This window comes from Apodemus sylvaticus, chromosome 5 (assembly GCF_947179515.1).
Source record: "Apodemus sylvaticus chromosome 5, mApoSyl1.1, whole genome shotgun sequence".
Lineage (NCBI taxonomy): Eukaryota > Metazoa > Chordata > Mammalia > Rodentia > Muridae > Apodemus > Apodemus sylvaticus.
Genome location: NC_067476.1, coordinates 33082589 through 33097841, shown reverse-complemented (window position 1 = coordinate 33097841; position 15253 = coordinate 33082589). Strand labels below are relative to the sequence as shown.

The 15253-nt window shown below is 34.8% G+C and overlaps 1 protein-coding gene across 2 annotated transcripts in view; it reads right to left on the bottom strand.

Moving 5' to 3' along the window:
* Nucleotides 1-288: 288 nt before the first annotated feature.
* Nucleotides 289-15253, bottom strand: part of Arl6ip6 (ADP ribosylation factor like GTPase 6 interacting protein 6) — a 28055-nt gene continuing 13090 nt past the window's right edge. The window contains exons 4-5 of one of the 2 annotated variants that reach the window (XR_007977853.1): nt 840-3122; nt 289-736 (exon numbers count right to left, since the gene is read on the bottom strand). Coding sequence is in view for 1 of the 2 variants with exons in the window: in XM_052182493.1 (XP_052038453.1) it covers nt 3029-3122 (94 nt within the window). In the remaining variant the exon portion in view is untranslated. Of the gene's footprint in view, nt 3123-15253 lie in introns of both variants that reach the window. The other variant, XM_052182493.1, reaches the window with a different exon arrangement.

The following is a 15253-nucleotide window of genomic DNA, read 5'->3' as shown; positions in this document are numbered from 1 at the left end:
TAAACCTTATTTTCCATGGTCAGATAATTTTGAGATATAGTGTTCTAATTAACATATCAAGAAAGTTAACAGAAATGTAAAAATACACTGCAAACCTTAAATATAATTAACCATTGTTCTATTTTTCAAAGATTTTTTTCTTGATAGTGTGTATATATACACATATATACATATATATATATACATATACGTACATACACACACACAAAATTCCATTCTACACTGATTAATAACATCCTTGCATCTTCAATCTTTCTGGGTTTATGTATACAAAGGTTTACTCTGAAATTTTGTTAAGTCTTGATATCCATTCTTAGTTTATTAATTTTCAGATCATGTCTTGATAAATACACTTGAAATTACAAATTACATTAAGCACCTTATCCATGTCTTACAAATATTATTGCCCTGTTTTCAGTTTGAAATGTCTTGGCTTAGTAATTTTTCCATTTAGCAGGTAAAGAAACTGGGAAACTATTAAATATTATATTCGATACTTACATAACTAGAGACTAATTTTTGATAGTACAAAACTGTGGTAGCATTTAAAGGATGTGAACAAAATTCCTGATGAAGCACTATAATCAGTAGCTGGCTTTACACTAATATTTCCTTTGAAGTCTTCGAGACTAATCAGTCATAGGTACACTCATGGCCTGACATATAATAGAGATAGATGGATGATTCCAACTGTTAGGTGACTCCATCTTGACTTTGTGGTGCAAATGACAAAAGCCTATGTAAATAGCAGAAACAAACATATTAAAACATTGTAACTAAGTTTCAAGATGGTAGGCTGTCAAGAATAAGGAGAGTATCATTAGCAGCATTCATCTTACCTTTATCCTTTTGTACTAAGCTTGCTTCACATGGTTGCCAGTGTATTCTGGGATCCTGTCTCCCAGTTTCAAGATCTTAGATTCAAAGGGAAAAAAATCCTAGAAACTGGCTGATTTGAATCACACCACTCTATTCTTACCGCACCCTGGACAGGAGAAAGCTTGGTCTAAGAAAAATAATCTCAGGCCATCACTTTCCTTATACATGATTTACACTGAAATCGAACACTACATGTGGAGAATGAAGGGACATATTCCAAAAGAAACCTCTAGCTCATAAGACATAGTATTCCAGAGAAATAGTGCATTATATGTCCTGTGTATCATCAACATTGAGGAGGCTATCTTGTGTCTGAAAAACTGACTATAATCAGTTAATCTTGCCACTATTCACAAAGAATGTGGATGGAGCCATTCAAATTGGGGTGATAATGGGAATGGTGCTTTACACAGGTAGAGTGGAGATAAAGTAATTTTATAATTTGAAAATATCTTTGTAATAAGGGTCCTTTAAAGGAAAAGGTAGAAGGTAAAATGGTTAAGAGAAAAAGCCATTTTGTTTTCTCAAAACAAAAGATTTCTTTTTCCCCATGAAAGATAGAACATCAAGTTGGATGGGTGGGGAGGGGACAAAGAGAGTCGGGGGTAGGGCATATGTGAAAAGAAAAAAGTCAAAATATATTGTTTGAAAAAGCCAATCAACAACAATAATCATTTTAAGAAGCATAATTAGTAGGGCTATTAAGTCATGGGACTGGTATTTAGTAAGACTCTATCTACACCCCTCTTCTTCGCTCACTTTAATTGGGACATTATTAGCTATTTCCAATGAAATGGAAATAATGTTTTTTTGGAGAATATAGAGAAAACAACGAGACTTTTAGACCTTGTATAGTCACAACAGTAGGACTGCAAATGCACCACACACACTAACTTGCCACTTAGCTACAATACACACTGATTACACAATGTTTTCCTAATCTAAGTTTTTCTTAGATTAGCCAGGAAAAACAGCTGTGCAAATCATTCAACTTTCTAAAATTGAGCTCACTTTCTGAACACTTAAATAGCAAGCAAGACAGAAACATTTAAAGCTTAAGTAATAGAAAAATAACAAAAAACTTGACATGACAATGACAGTATATACAATATATTACAACATACATATTACAGTTTAATTAAAGGTACATATACAGAATATCAAAATACCTTTTCTACTTTGGCAACTAGATTCTTGAGATTAAAAATAAACAAGTTCAAACATTTCTACATACAAAATTTTTAAGTTTTCATCTACTAAAAACAAAATAGTACAAGTTTTGCTGCCCTAATATACATCAAAATAAATACTTTCAATTTTAGAAAATAGAAATGGTTAAAAGCCTCAAATTTCTTAACATTATAACAAATAGTTTACCCTGAATTTGTAGTATGTTTTTGTTAAAAAAATAAAATTTCCTTAATCTTAAACTCAAGTCAGTGTAGTTTAATCCTTTTGTAAAAGAGACAAAGTACTAAAGGACAGGTTTACACCAGCTAAGAAATAAAATTTACAACCAAATAGGTATAAATGTAATCATTTAAAAAACACAAATTCAGTATTATAAAAATATATAAAACCCCCAGGTATACTCCACAAAAATATAAGTGACATATGCATTCTACTGAGTCTCAAAAACTCTGATTTATGTAGCTTCTACAAAATGTTGAAGAATAGGAATCGTTTTCTTCTTTTTCGTGAAATGATCTCATTGTGCAGCTACAGGCTAACCTTGAACCCACAGAACCTGCTTCTGTCTCCAAAATGCTGAGCTTGAAGGCCTTGCTAAGACACTTGGCCTCAGTACTGTTTTCTTAATGAAGTATATAAATATTTCTACCTCAACCAGATATGTCAATATCTGTTAGTAAAAAATGGAATATGCACAGAAAGGTAGAGATTGTCTTGTATTCAAGTTTCCAAGTTTGATTTCCTTTAAAATATTTTCTGTAACTGATAAACTATACAAACAAAAACAAAAAGATGAAGTAAACATCTTATACATTTAAGAAATGACTTCTATAAGGTCTTCCATAATGACGATGATAGTATGTATCTGATTATATGTTATAGTCTTCTGAGTAGGCAATTTCGTTTCTGTTAAAAAAAACATCATGACTTTCACCAACAATGCTGCTCTGTTGTGGGTTTACATGAGGCACCAGGCCACAGTGAGAGCAGCTACAAAACCATTCAAAATTGCCATGCTGTAGCCCATGTGGAAAGAATGTCCAGTCAGTTTCCTAGAGAAAAAGGAAAAACACAAATTAAGAGGAAAAAAAAGTATATGTAATTTGATATGAGACAACTACTAAGACCTAAAGTAAAACTAGTAAATACTAAAATACTTAACGATATCACAATGAGTTGTCCTAATTATTATATATGTTAAAAAATTACTAGATACTTGCAGGATTAGTACAAAATTATCTATCTTTTTTTTTAATATGGAATTCATTTTTTATACGTAAGTACACTGTAGCTGTGTTCAGATACCCCAGAAGAGGGCATCTGATCTCATTACAGATGGTTGTGAATCACCATGTGTTTGCTGGGATTTGAACCCAGGACCTCTGGAAGAGCAGTCAGTGCTCTTAACAGCTAAGTCATCTCTTATGCCTCAGAATTATCAATTTTAAATTCTCTTTTAAAAGCCTCCCTAGGGACTGAAAAGGTGAGTCAGTGGTTAAGAGCTTCCTGCTCTTCTACTGGACTGCCCAGCACCCAAATTTGGTGGCTCATTATTGCCATAATACAAGATCCAGGACATCCATAGGCACCTGAACAAAAGGCCCAAATGGCAAATACAGCACATACACAAACACACATAACAACCTTAAAAACAACCTAACAAAAAAGTCCTGATTTCCTGGTTATAAATATATTTTTAATTTTATTAATACAAAGTGCTGAACTTGATTCCCGTTTTTGAAAGCTGCTTTCCATTGTGTGTAGCAATAACATAATTTGTTACATTACAATCAAGTCTTTCACTAATAGCACTTCCCTGCTCCTACTTAGAGCTAACTTAAAATACATGTTATTCCAAATATTTATCCTGGTCATATAATTTTTTTTTTCAGTTATAGAAAGAAGCTATTCCGCTGGGCGGTGGTGGCACACGCCTTTAATCCCAGCACTTGGGAGGCAGAGGCAGAGATCACCTTGATCTCTGAGTTCAAGGCTAGCCTGGTCTACAGAGTGAGTTCCAGGACAGCCAGGGCTACACAGAGAAACCCTGTCTCAAAAAGCAACAACAACAACAACAACAAAAACCAAACAAAAACCAAAAACCAAGAAAGAAGCTATTCCTTTGAGCCTCTGTGAATGAGTTAAACTTTAACACAAATGTCAGTTTTCAACCTAATATGATTATTTAACTGTAGTAGCTTCCAACAAGTTTCTAAATGACATCTCTAATTTATAATTACTGAATTTTAACTACTTCACAAAATTTATGTATAGTGATTTTTCCTGACACTTGCTTCTTCTTCTTTTTTTTTGGATTTCGTTTTTTTTTCGAGACAGGGTATACTGGCTGGTTTTGTGTATCAATTTGACACAGGCTGGAGTTATCACAAAGAAAGGAGCTTCAGTTGGGGAAGTGCCTCCATGAGATCCAGCTGTGGGCATTTTCTCAATTAGTGATCAAGGTGGGAGGGCCCCTTGTGGGTGGTACCATCCCTGGGCTGGTGCTCTTGGGTTCTATAAGAAAGCAGGCTGAGCAAGCCAGGGGAAGCAAGCCAGTAAGGAACATCCCTCCATGGTCTCTGCATCAGCTCCTGCTTCCTGACCTGCTTGAGTTCCAGTCCTGACTTCCTTTGATGATGAAAAGCAATGTAAGCTGAATAAAACCCTTTCCTCCCCAACTTGCTTCTTGGTCATGATGTTTGTGCAGGAATAGAAACCCTGATTAAGACACAGGATTTCTCTGTATAGCCTTGGCTGTCCTGGAACTCACTCTGTAGACCAGGCTGGCCTCGAACTCAGAAATCTGCCTGCCTCTGCCTCCCAGAGTGCTGGGATTACAGGCGTGGCCAACACTGCACAGCGACACTTGCTTCTTATAAGTTTTTTGCTTATTGTGGTAGAATGGCATATTCTTAAAAAGGGGCTGGCTAGATAGCCCAGCAGTATATAAGCCTAACATCTGAGTTTAATACTTGGAACCCATGGCAGGAGACTCACAAAAGTACATTCTGACCGCCACACATGTGACTTGGGTAAAAAAGTGCTTGTCATGAAGTTTGATGAACAGAGTTTGATTCAAGGAATCCAAGTTGTCCCCTGACAGCCACACTAACAAATAAGCAAACAAGCAATAAATAAATGTAAAAAGAAAAAGAAATGAAGGTTGTACTCAAATATTGCCAGAAGGCCAGGTGTGGCAGCTGGCTGTGGGGTCTCTAAGCCCTAGCTGTGGGTTCCCTGATACAGAGCTATTCTACAGGACTAGAGTGAGTCACAAAGGAGTGGAGACAGGCTACAAGGAGAGGCTGAAAGAGTCTGCCAGAGAGAGCTAAACTAGGGGATCCTGGATCTTCACTCCGATGGAGAGTACTAAAGAAATGGAGATAGGCTGGGGGAGGAGGGGTACAGCAGACTGCAGCAGAACTAATGTTAAGTCTAAAAAGATTGAAAAAGAGGACAGGAAAGAGGATGAAGCTCTCCAACTAAGTCCTAGCCTATTGTAGCTACATAGTGGGTTGGCTTTGAACTTCTGATTCTTCTACCTCTACCTCCAAAGTGTGCAGTCAGTTCTGGTATTCAAACCCAAGGCCCCATGAATGGTAAGCAATCACTCCAAGAACTAAGCTATATCCCTACCTCTAAAAATGCTTATGAGCACCAGACAGAAAATTAAAAGAAAAAAAAAGAAAAAAAATATTGTGAATAATGTCAGGTTTCCTTAACAATATGCATTTTGATTCGTCAAATTCAAGAGACATGGCAAGGTTTAAAACAAAAAGGAATCTGGGAGGCAGAGGCAGGTGGATTTCTGAGTTTGGGGCCAGCCTGGTCTACAGAGTGAGTTCCAGGACAGCCAGGACTACACAGAGAAACCCTGTCTCGACAAAACCAAATCCAAAAACAAAAAAAACAAACAAACAAAAAAAAAAGGAAGCAGTATGGTGTTTGAAGAAGAGGAAGAACCAGAAGTAGAACTCTCAAGATTTCATTTTATTCCTTTTCAGCCTTTCTTTCTGGCCTGTCTCCTAGTTGTTATGACTTCACAGACCTGCAAAACTTAACTCTATACTGCCAAAGTGGTCAAGAATCTGAGACTAGTAAGTCATGGTCCTAGGGAAAAACTACTATTATTCTGTTAAAGGATCATAACAGTAAAATGACTCCTGAAAATATACTGCAATACTCATAGATCAGAGTATCCCTTAATCATCATCTGAGAAGTCTCCACTTGTAATAGGTGAGAATTAAGAGACACTCACGACTAAACAAATATGCAGAGAATGAGACTTGAGTACACATCCTTGAGTGGGTTATCTTTATCAAAACCCTCAAGGCTCAGAGATCTACATGGAAAAGGCAGAAAATTTTTGATAGCAAGAGGTGATGGATAAATTAATTTACTACTTGGTCATATAATAAGACAGAATAGACAGACATTATTTATTGACAGAAGCAAACTGTTTCTCAAGTAGATTCTATCAGGCTTAAATATATTTCCCACGGCATTTCTGAAATAAATGGAAACAAGTGGAAAATGCTGTTCAATGAGAATAAAATGACCGAAAATAGTTACAAAGAAAGTCTGATATAATAGGACAACTTTCACATTAGAAGATGAGTTGTACAAAGGAAACTATCTTCGTCTAGTGTCAAAAAAATCTTTTCCAATAATACAGACACACACAATGAAGTGCTCATGTGATTCTCACCAGTGGTACGAGTCAAACTCTAAAGTCAGACATGGGTGTGAGTACCTCTTATAATGGGTATAAAGATAGAAAAGTTATCTGATCACTTTGGCCTTCAATTTCCTCTATAAAACAAACAAATTTACCCTTACAAAGTTGCTGTGAGGATTACATATCTATTGCATAGCAAATAAATATTAGTTTTACAGCATGAAAAAGAAAGGTTATTTACCTCTCCACTTCTTTCTTCCTTTTAAGCAAACACCTAACCCTAAACGACATCAATCTAAATAATGCACAAATAAACCTAAGAGGCAGCCTACAATATTATCAGTGGCTATAAAACAGGTGACTTTTACTTTGTATTATTCTTGTCCCACTTATCCAAGATCACTTTTCTCACTAAAATTCACTAGAGCTAGTGACATAGATTGCCACCAAACCTGACAACTTGAATCCAATTCAGAGTCCAACATGAAGCAGGAAGAGAATGGATTCCTCCAAATTGTCTATGAACCTACATTACATACCATGGTATGTGTGGTCACATGTGGGCACACACAAATGAAATATGTAAGTAAAATTTACCAGTGAGCATATACTTCCACCCAGATTTTATATTGAAGGTTATTTCTAGTAATACATTTCTTTTGCCCTATCTAAAGTTTTGTAATTTTAAGGACAGACACTTCCTTTTTTTTTTTTTTTTTTTGGTTTTTTCGAGACAGGGTTTCTCTGTATAGCCTTGGCTGTCCTGGAACTCACTCTGTAGACCAGGTTGGCCTCGAACTCAGAAATCTGTCAGCCTCTACCTCCCAAGTGCTGGGATTAAAGGCGTGCGCCACCACGCCTGGCTAGGACAGGAATTTCACATACCATTTTTGTTTATAGGGACTTGATAAAAGAATTATAATTTTTCTTATCATTTATAATAGTTTTGGCAAATTTTGTCACATTTATTTTGGTTTTCTGATTCTTAAATTTCCATTATTTTCCTGGCCATCCCCTACTCTATAACTTAGCCTGAAAAATATTTCCCAGATTGGCAAGGAAATGTTTATAGTATTACAATCTAAAAAGGAGAAAAGTATCTAAAAATATATGTGTAGAACATCTAAACCCATTCTAAATTTTCCTGCTTCTTCTAGTCTATAGCTCTTAGCTGACCCACTAGTGTTCTACTACTAGTCAGTACAGCACACATTCAGATGTTAGTAGTTGTACTATAAAGTGTCAATTATTGCTCAATATATAATTTAAAGAAATCTGCCTTATCCTTAAGACTATATAATTTGCCAGACACAATGGCATTCCCTAGAGCTAGAGTTATAGGCAGTTGTGAGCTACCAGATCTGAGTGCTGGGAATGGACTTCCCTGATCCTTTGAAAAAGCAGCAAGCACTGGGCAATCTCCTTAGCCCTCATCTGTTGATTTAACCAGTAATTTATATCAATTGCTGACTTGAGTTGATCAAGAATTCACCTGGAGTATATAGTATAAGCTGGATTTAAATGCATCCCTGACCTTCAAAACACTTGCAAAAATTATAATGTTTCTTATCATTTAAAAACATTGTGGTAATGTGAATAAAAATGGTTCTCATAGACATTACTGGAGGAGACATTACTGTAGGAATAGGTGTGGACTTTTTAGTAGTGAGCTTTGACACCCCAGCAAGGCCCAATGTCACTTTCTGTTGCCTAAGGATCCAAATGTATAACCCTCAGCTATCTCTCCAGCACCATGTCTGCAGTATGCTGCATTGCTTCACACAAGGAAGATAATGAACTAAATCTCTGAAACTGTACACCACCCCCAATTAAATGCTTTTCTTTCTAAGAGTTGCCATGGTCACGTGTCTCTCCATAGTAATAGAAAACCCTAACTAAGACAGTTACTGGGCTGGAGAGATGGCTCAGTGATTAAGAGCACTGACTGCTCTTCCAAAGGTCATGAGTTCAAATCCCGGCAACCACATGACGGCTTACAACCATCCTTAATAATGAGATCTGATGCCCTCTTCTGGGGTGTCTGAAGACAGCTACAGAGAGTGAGCGGGGCAGGAGTGAGAAGAAAAAGTATCTGAAGACAGCTACAATATACTTACATATAATAAATAAATGAATCTTAAAAAAAAAAAGGGGGTGGGGGTGGGAAGACAGTTACTGAACACATAAAAAGTGGTTCAGTATTTTCAGTGCTGCCAGGCCTTTTAAAACTCACAAGTAACATAGTAACAGCACACCAAATACAATAGCAAACAAGTGCAAAGCAAGCAATCAGCTAGATCATGTTATGAAAACAAGGAAGCTAAGAATAAATGTTAACATAATTTCTTAAAGGATTTTATCTCATCTATACAGATCTCCATGCAGGAGTAATAGACTATTTCACAAGACATGCATGCGGCTCTTCTAGAAGGTATGCTACCACCAATAGCTGTTAAAGAAGGCATTGCAACTGACGGCTCCAAACAGTCCCTAGTTAATGAAATTTCATGACACTCAGATATCAAAGCTAACTCCATGATCTATTTCTTTTGTTAGTAGTTCTTTTTCTCCTACTGCAATTAGCCATCTGTTCCTTTAGTTCATGATAATAACAAATCTGATTCAACAAGGAGGCAGCTTTCCAAAAGTTGTACAAAAGACGATAGAGTTAATTGATTTTGATCAATGTTACATCTAGTGTGTTTGGAAGAGAAATTCCTAATTTAAATACTAAATCATCCACTTTTCTTAATCTACAAGGTTTCTATTACTGCCTAAGGCATTTTCCTATAATGTTCCATTACTCATTATGTATTTCCTCAACTACAGTGTGAAGAGCAATGAGAAGTTTCAGAATAATCCTAGTAACATTTAAAACAAAGCCTCACAGGTATATAGAAAAGTACTCTAACAATATGCCAACCCTAAAATCTAGAATTCCCTAGAAAATTTATATTCAATATTCTACTCTTTCTGTTGCTCCCAATAACAAAAGTTAAAAGAACATTCACCCAAAAATCCCATGAAAACCCACTTGTCTCAGCATCCATTTACACACAGAATGCTTTCCAGAGGCAGTAAAGCATGTAAAAGTGTCACATTTTAAATAAAAGACTTATCAAAAATAAGTTAATAAAGTAATTTTTAAAAACCCTGTTCTTTTGAAACACCCAATTCTGCAGATTCTAAGTGACATCTAATGCAGTGCATTTAAGAATATGAGGCATGCATAATTCTAAGTTTAATAAAATTTAAAATGTATTTCCCGAAACTAAGGTATGTATTCAAATATCTGTGGTTGACAGTGCAATAGAAAGGTGAATAACCCAATTATTTATACCAAAGAAAAAAGAAGAAGAGAGGGGAGAGGAGGGGGGTAGGAGGGGAGAGGAGGGGATGGGAGGGAAGGGGAGGGGATGGGATGGGCCGGGAGGGGAGGGGAGGGAGACAACAATGTTAAAAAGTCAACAGGGACTCATTGGTTTGTATCTCAAAACTGAAACACTACAGGTTGGCTATCTAATTCTGTAGACTGTATTTTAAATAGGTTTGTGGGAAGCTCACACCATTTTTTAACCTTATCACAGTTTTAGAAATTGTTAATCTGATAACTATAAGGTTTGTTTTGACTATTACTCTCATATCAAAAATAAGCATTAAAGCAACCAGTAATACACCTGAAAAGCACCAAATTTCTAAAAATATAGGCCTGAATTTATGCTGATTTCTATGAAATGAGTGTATGTGTTCTGATTTGCCTCATTCTGGGAAATAAATTCAAGATGCATGAGGCATAAATACAATCAAGTTACAATACCTTGTCTTGGCTGAATAACTCTAAATGGCTTCAAGATTTGAGGGATAACATAAGCACAGACTTTAAAAAGTGATCTAGGAATATTTGAAGTGTCTGCCTTTTAACAAATGTTCATATTGTAAACAAAGATAGTTAAGGTTATTAAACTACACAAGGAGTAGATAATTAGGATCTTTAGTTCCAGGCTCCATTAGAACTTACTATGTGACCCAAACTTGCTTTGAACTCATGGCAGTACTCCTGCCTCAGTCTTGCAAATGCTAAATAATTCTTCAAAAGCAAGTAAGCCATTGTCAGATAGGCTCATTTTTAGTTGTGAGATTCAAGTTGAGCTATTACTATAGAAGGTGGCTAAAAATTTCTTCACAAGAGCTGAAGCAGTCTCCACACCACAGCATGTCATTTCTTCGGCATTACTTAAGAAATCTTTAATATAAAATCAATTTCTTGTAAGTTATTCACCAATCTAAGCTTTAGATTCAAATACATGATATATCAAAAACATAAAATTTTAAAGTTACATTTATGTAGCTGGGGGAAGAAATGTTTGCCACGGTCTAAGAGGTCAAGGTAGAGGACAGCCTGTGAGGAATTCTCTCCTTCCAGAGGATCCATCAGGCCACGAGGCTTGGAGGGAAGCATCTTTACTTGCTGAGCCATCTTGCTACCCAAAGATGTTCTTCTTTTCACATAACCTTTTATCAGCTTAAAACTTGAAATTTAGAAATCTCTAGTACACTTGAATTCCATAATAGAGTTCTAGTCTTGTAATTATAAGCACAAACTTTTTTCTCCTTGGAAGTAAGTCTTGTTGTATATTATTCATAGTATAAAATAATAGCCTATCTTTCTAACAGAACCTACTTCCTTTGGGCTAAGAATATAGTTCAATTGCAAAATACTTGCTAAGCAAGTGAAAGGCCCAAGGCTCAATGCTCAGCACGGCAAGAAAATTTTAAAGATTACTTAGTATAACTTGTAACTCCCTTCACAATGATTTAAGGAAGTCCACCAGACCTAGGTAGAAGTGCTTGACACTTTGTAATGTTTAGGTTATATAAATTAACTTTAAATGCAAGTATCACATGCAAAATGTATAACCAATAAACCAGAAATGCCTAGATTATTTTGGTTTTATAGTTCTATAAAGGGTATAAGGGAATAAGCTATTAAATTTGACTTCTGACCTAAACAATGGACATTTTCTTCAAGTTAGTAACAAGATTTTCAATTTCCTACTAAATTTATTACTAGTCTACAAGTAATATTTTTATTATAGGTAGGATTTTTGGTAACTAAATGGTTTTATATTTGGCCCATAAATTAACCTCAAGCTTCCAGATAGACCATTTACCACTAGATGGTGCCTGTACAAAGGTAATGTGATAAATGCTGGGTTTAAAGTAAGAAGTGTCCCTGATTTGAAGAAAACAATGAATATGAAGACAGATGTTAAAAACAGTTGTTACTCGTAATTGAGTAACACTGCAGAAGTAAAATTTATTAAAAGCTTAAAGTTAGATGTCAACAGAAAAACAATTAGTAAACCTCCTTCTATTAATTTATTTTATAATGGAGACGCCAGTGAGTTAATGACACAAATGAAAAATAGATGAATCATGTTATATACAAATAATCTGAATGTACAAGTTGCTTCAGTTCTTGGGATTTGTTTTCTTCATGTTATAAAATGGAACAACGCTAATGAGAACATCTACAGGAGCATAAAGACTTGGCTCTTCTCCTCTATGAACTTTATTTGGAATCCCCAAGACATCTCTAATACTAAAGTACTAGTTTAAAAATTGTACTTTTAGGAAGAATTCAACATCAAGGTAGATATTCTAACTAACTTCTTCAATCACAAAGATTTAAATAAAATACCTGGTTCTGCCACTAGCCTATCCTTGAATGAGCCTCAAGATAACAGTCTGTGTTCTCTTTGTATGCAGTAGTTTTAAGTGCACAGGGGCCTCACATAGATAGAGGCCACAACCTTAAGTAATGACTATGCATGCACTTTATTTGCTTGCTCGAACTCACTCCTAAGACCCAATGAATAAGGGAAGTAAGTTGGAGATGATCGTGTGACATTGAGGGGGGAAATAGTAAATTAAACAAGATTGTTATAGTAAATTATAACCAGCCGAACGGTGGTGGCACACACCTGTAATCCCAGCACTCTGGGAGGCAGAGGCAGGCAGATTTCTGAGTTCGAGGCCAGTCTGGTCTACAGAGTGAGTTCCAGGACAGCCAGGGCTACACAGAGAAACCCTGTCTCAAAAAAAACCAAACCAAACAAACCCAAAAAACCAAATATATATTATATATATATATATATATATATATATATATATATACACACACATATATTTTACATATATACACATACATACATATACATACATACATACATATACACATACATACATACATATATATGTATGTATGTATGTATGTATAAAAAACCTAATGACAACTAAGGAATGCTATAGATACTTCCCAAAAATCTAAACTTCTCTGCTTTGGTTTTTAACAATGCAAATTCCAGGTAGCTAAGACAAAGTTCTCCATATAATTATTTTATAAATATAATAAAGGAAAGTTTTCACTTTTAAGCACCTTGGGAATAAAAATAAAGAAAAGTACATTTTCAAAAGGTACTTAATGAACTTTGATAGGAAGATGGTTCCATGCATTTATAAACTTAACTAAATTAAAAAGATACTGGTGGAAGACAAGATTGTTCAGCAAGTAAGCAAAGTATGTGATCTTAAGCTCTCTCATCTTAATGACTAAGCTTGGAGGAGCTGACTTCAATCCCAAATGGTGGAAGGCAAGGACTGACTCCTTCTACTGTCCTCTGGACCTTGACACATGTGCTATGGCATATGCACATGCAGCAATAGCAGCACGTACATACACACAATTGAACAAACATAATAAAAATTTGTTAAATACAAATAAGTAACAGGAATAGTATTTCATTTTTATTATCAATCTAGTTTTTCATTCAGATTGCCAATGTCATTAAATGGTTTACTTCACATTTACTAAATAGCAAGAAATGCTACTTTTTAATTTCATTGAGTATTTTGTTTCAGTAAAATGTGACTCATAAAGTGAATAAGTAAAAAAGTAAAAAATTTAAAAACACAATAGCATTGATTTTCTTCCCTTGAAACTATTTTTATTAAAACCCCATGTTTTATTCTGTAAAGAGTACCAAGACTATTTAAATAAATCAATTATATTCATAAATTGACTATGATGAAAAATAATGGTGATTCCAACTCCCATTTCTAAAATAATCATAAAGAACATAAAGAATGGAAAAAACATATATTAAAATGTTGGCGGTAATTTTCCTGATTAGTTATTCCCATTGTTTTAAAGGACACATACACACATGACACACTTCTGTTTTTCTCTTTTCGAGACAAGGCCTCATATATCCCAGACTGCCTTCAAACTTGCTACGCAGTCCAAGGTTAGCCTTGAACTAGCTAGGATTAGACACAGGTACATCTAACTACAGTGCCAGTACTGCTGACACTGTACAGTGCCAGGGATGGAACCCAGGGCCACATGCAAACCAAGTAAGTTCTCCAGCAACTGAGCTACACTGCAAGGCTGTCTTAACAAAGAATCAGAAATATTTTTAAACAATCAAGAAATATGCTTATAGTAACTTTTTTTAGGTAGTAAGATAACATGATGTATTATAAAGTCATTTTTATTAAAACACTGTATTTCTATCTGATTTCTAAGTAAATAGTCCAAAGATTTCAACATTTTCACAAGACAGTCTATTTTCCTGTGCAAGGACTCACTCTACTGGCTACACAGAGAAAATATTAAGACATTTATGAAATAACTGATTATTTTCATGAACACTAGAGGGCAATGTTTCCATTTTCAAACTGATTATCACTTCATGTGTGTTTATATGTATACTTAAATTTTGCTTGAATAAACATAAAGTAATTTGGTATTTTATATTTACTTGTAAAATTAACACAAACGCAGTATACTAAAATATATTTTCTAAGTGTTTTAAGATTTTAAAGACTAGATGACCAAGTACACAAAGTATGTGATGTGACACTCTCATTTTAATGACTACTAAACATCTGACAGTAGAGGTTCTTTATTTCTACTAACAATTTAATAAAAAGATCTATTAAAACTTAAAACAATTAGTTAACAGATCTTTAGGAGAACACTAAAATTCTTTAACCTTCAAAATTCTAATTGCCTGAACAGCTAGCATTTAGGGAAGGTGTCAAATAAAAGTAATAGAAAATTACGTATATCACGTAAGAGTTAAGTCTTTATTAAAGGTACTGGGTGTTAATGGGCAGCAAAACAATATAAATTTGAACTCTATTATGTTTTAGCCAATTATTCAGCTTTCTGACTGCATGCTACCCAAGTAATCTATATAGTATGGTATTCTACTATTAGATATGTCTTCCTATATTAATTGTGAATTAATATTTATCAACTTCAAACACAAACCCATAGACACAGAATTTATGTTTCAGATACACATGAGCATTTATGAAACATTTAAAACATGTATTCAGGTAAATACTTTTATAAAACATGTATTTATTTCAAGTAAAACCAAAATGTTTAAGCCCATATTTTGAGGGAGGAAAATACATGAAGTTTACTAATAATG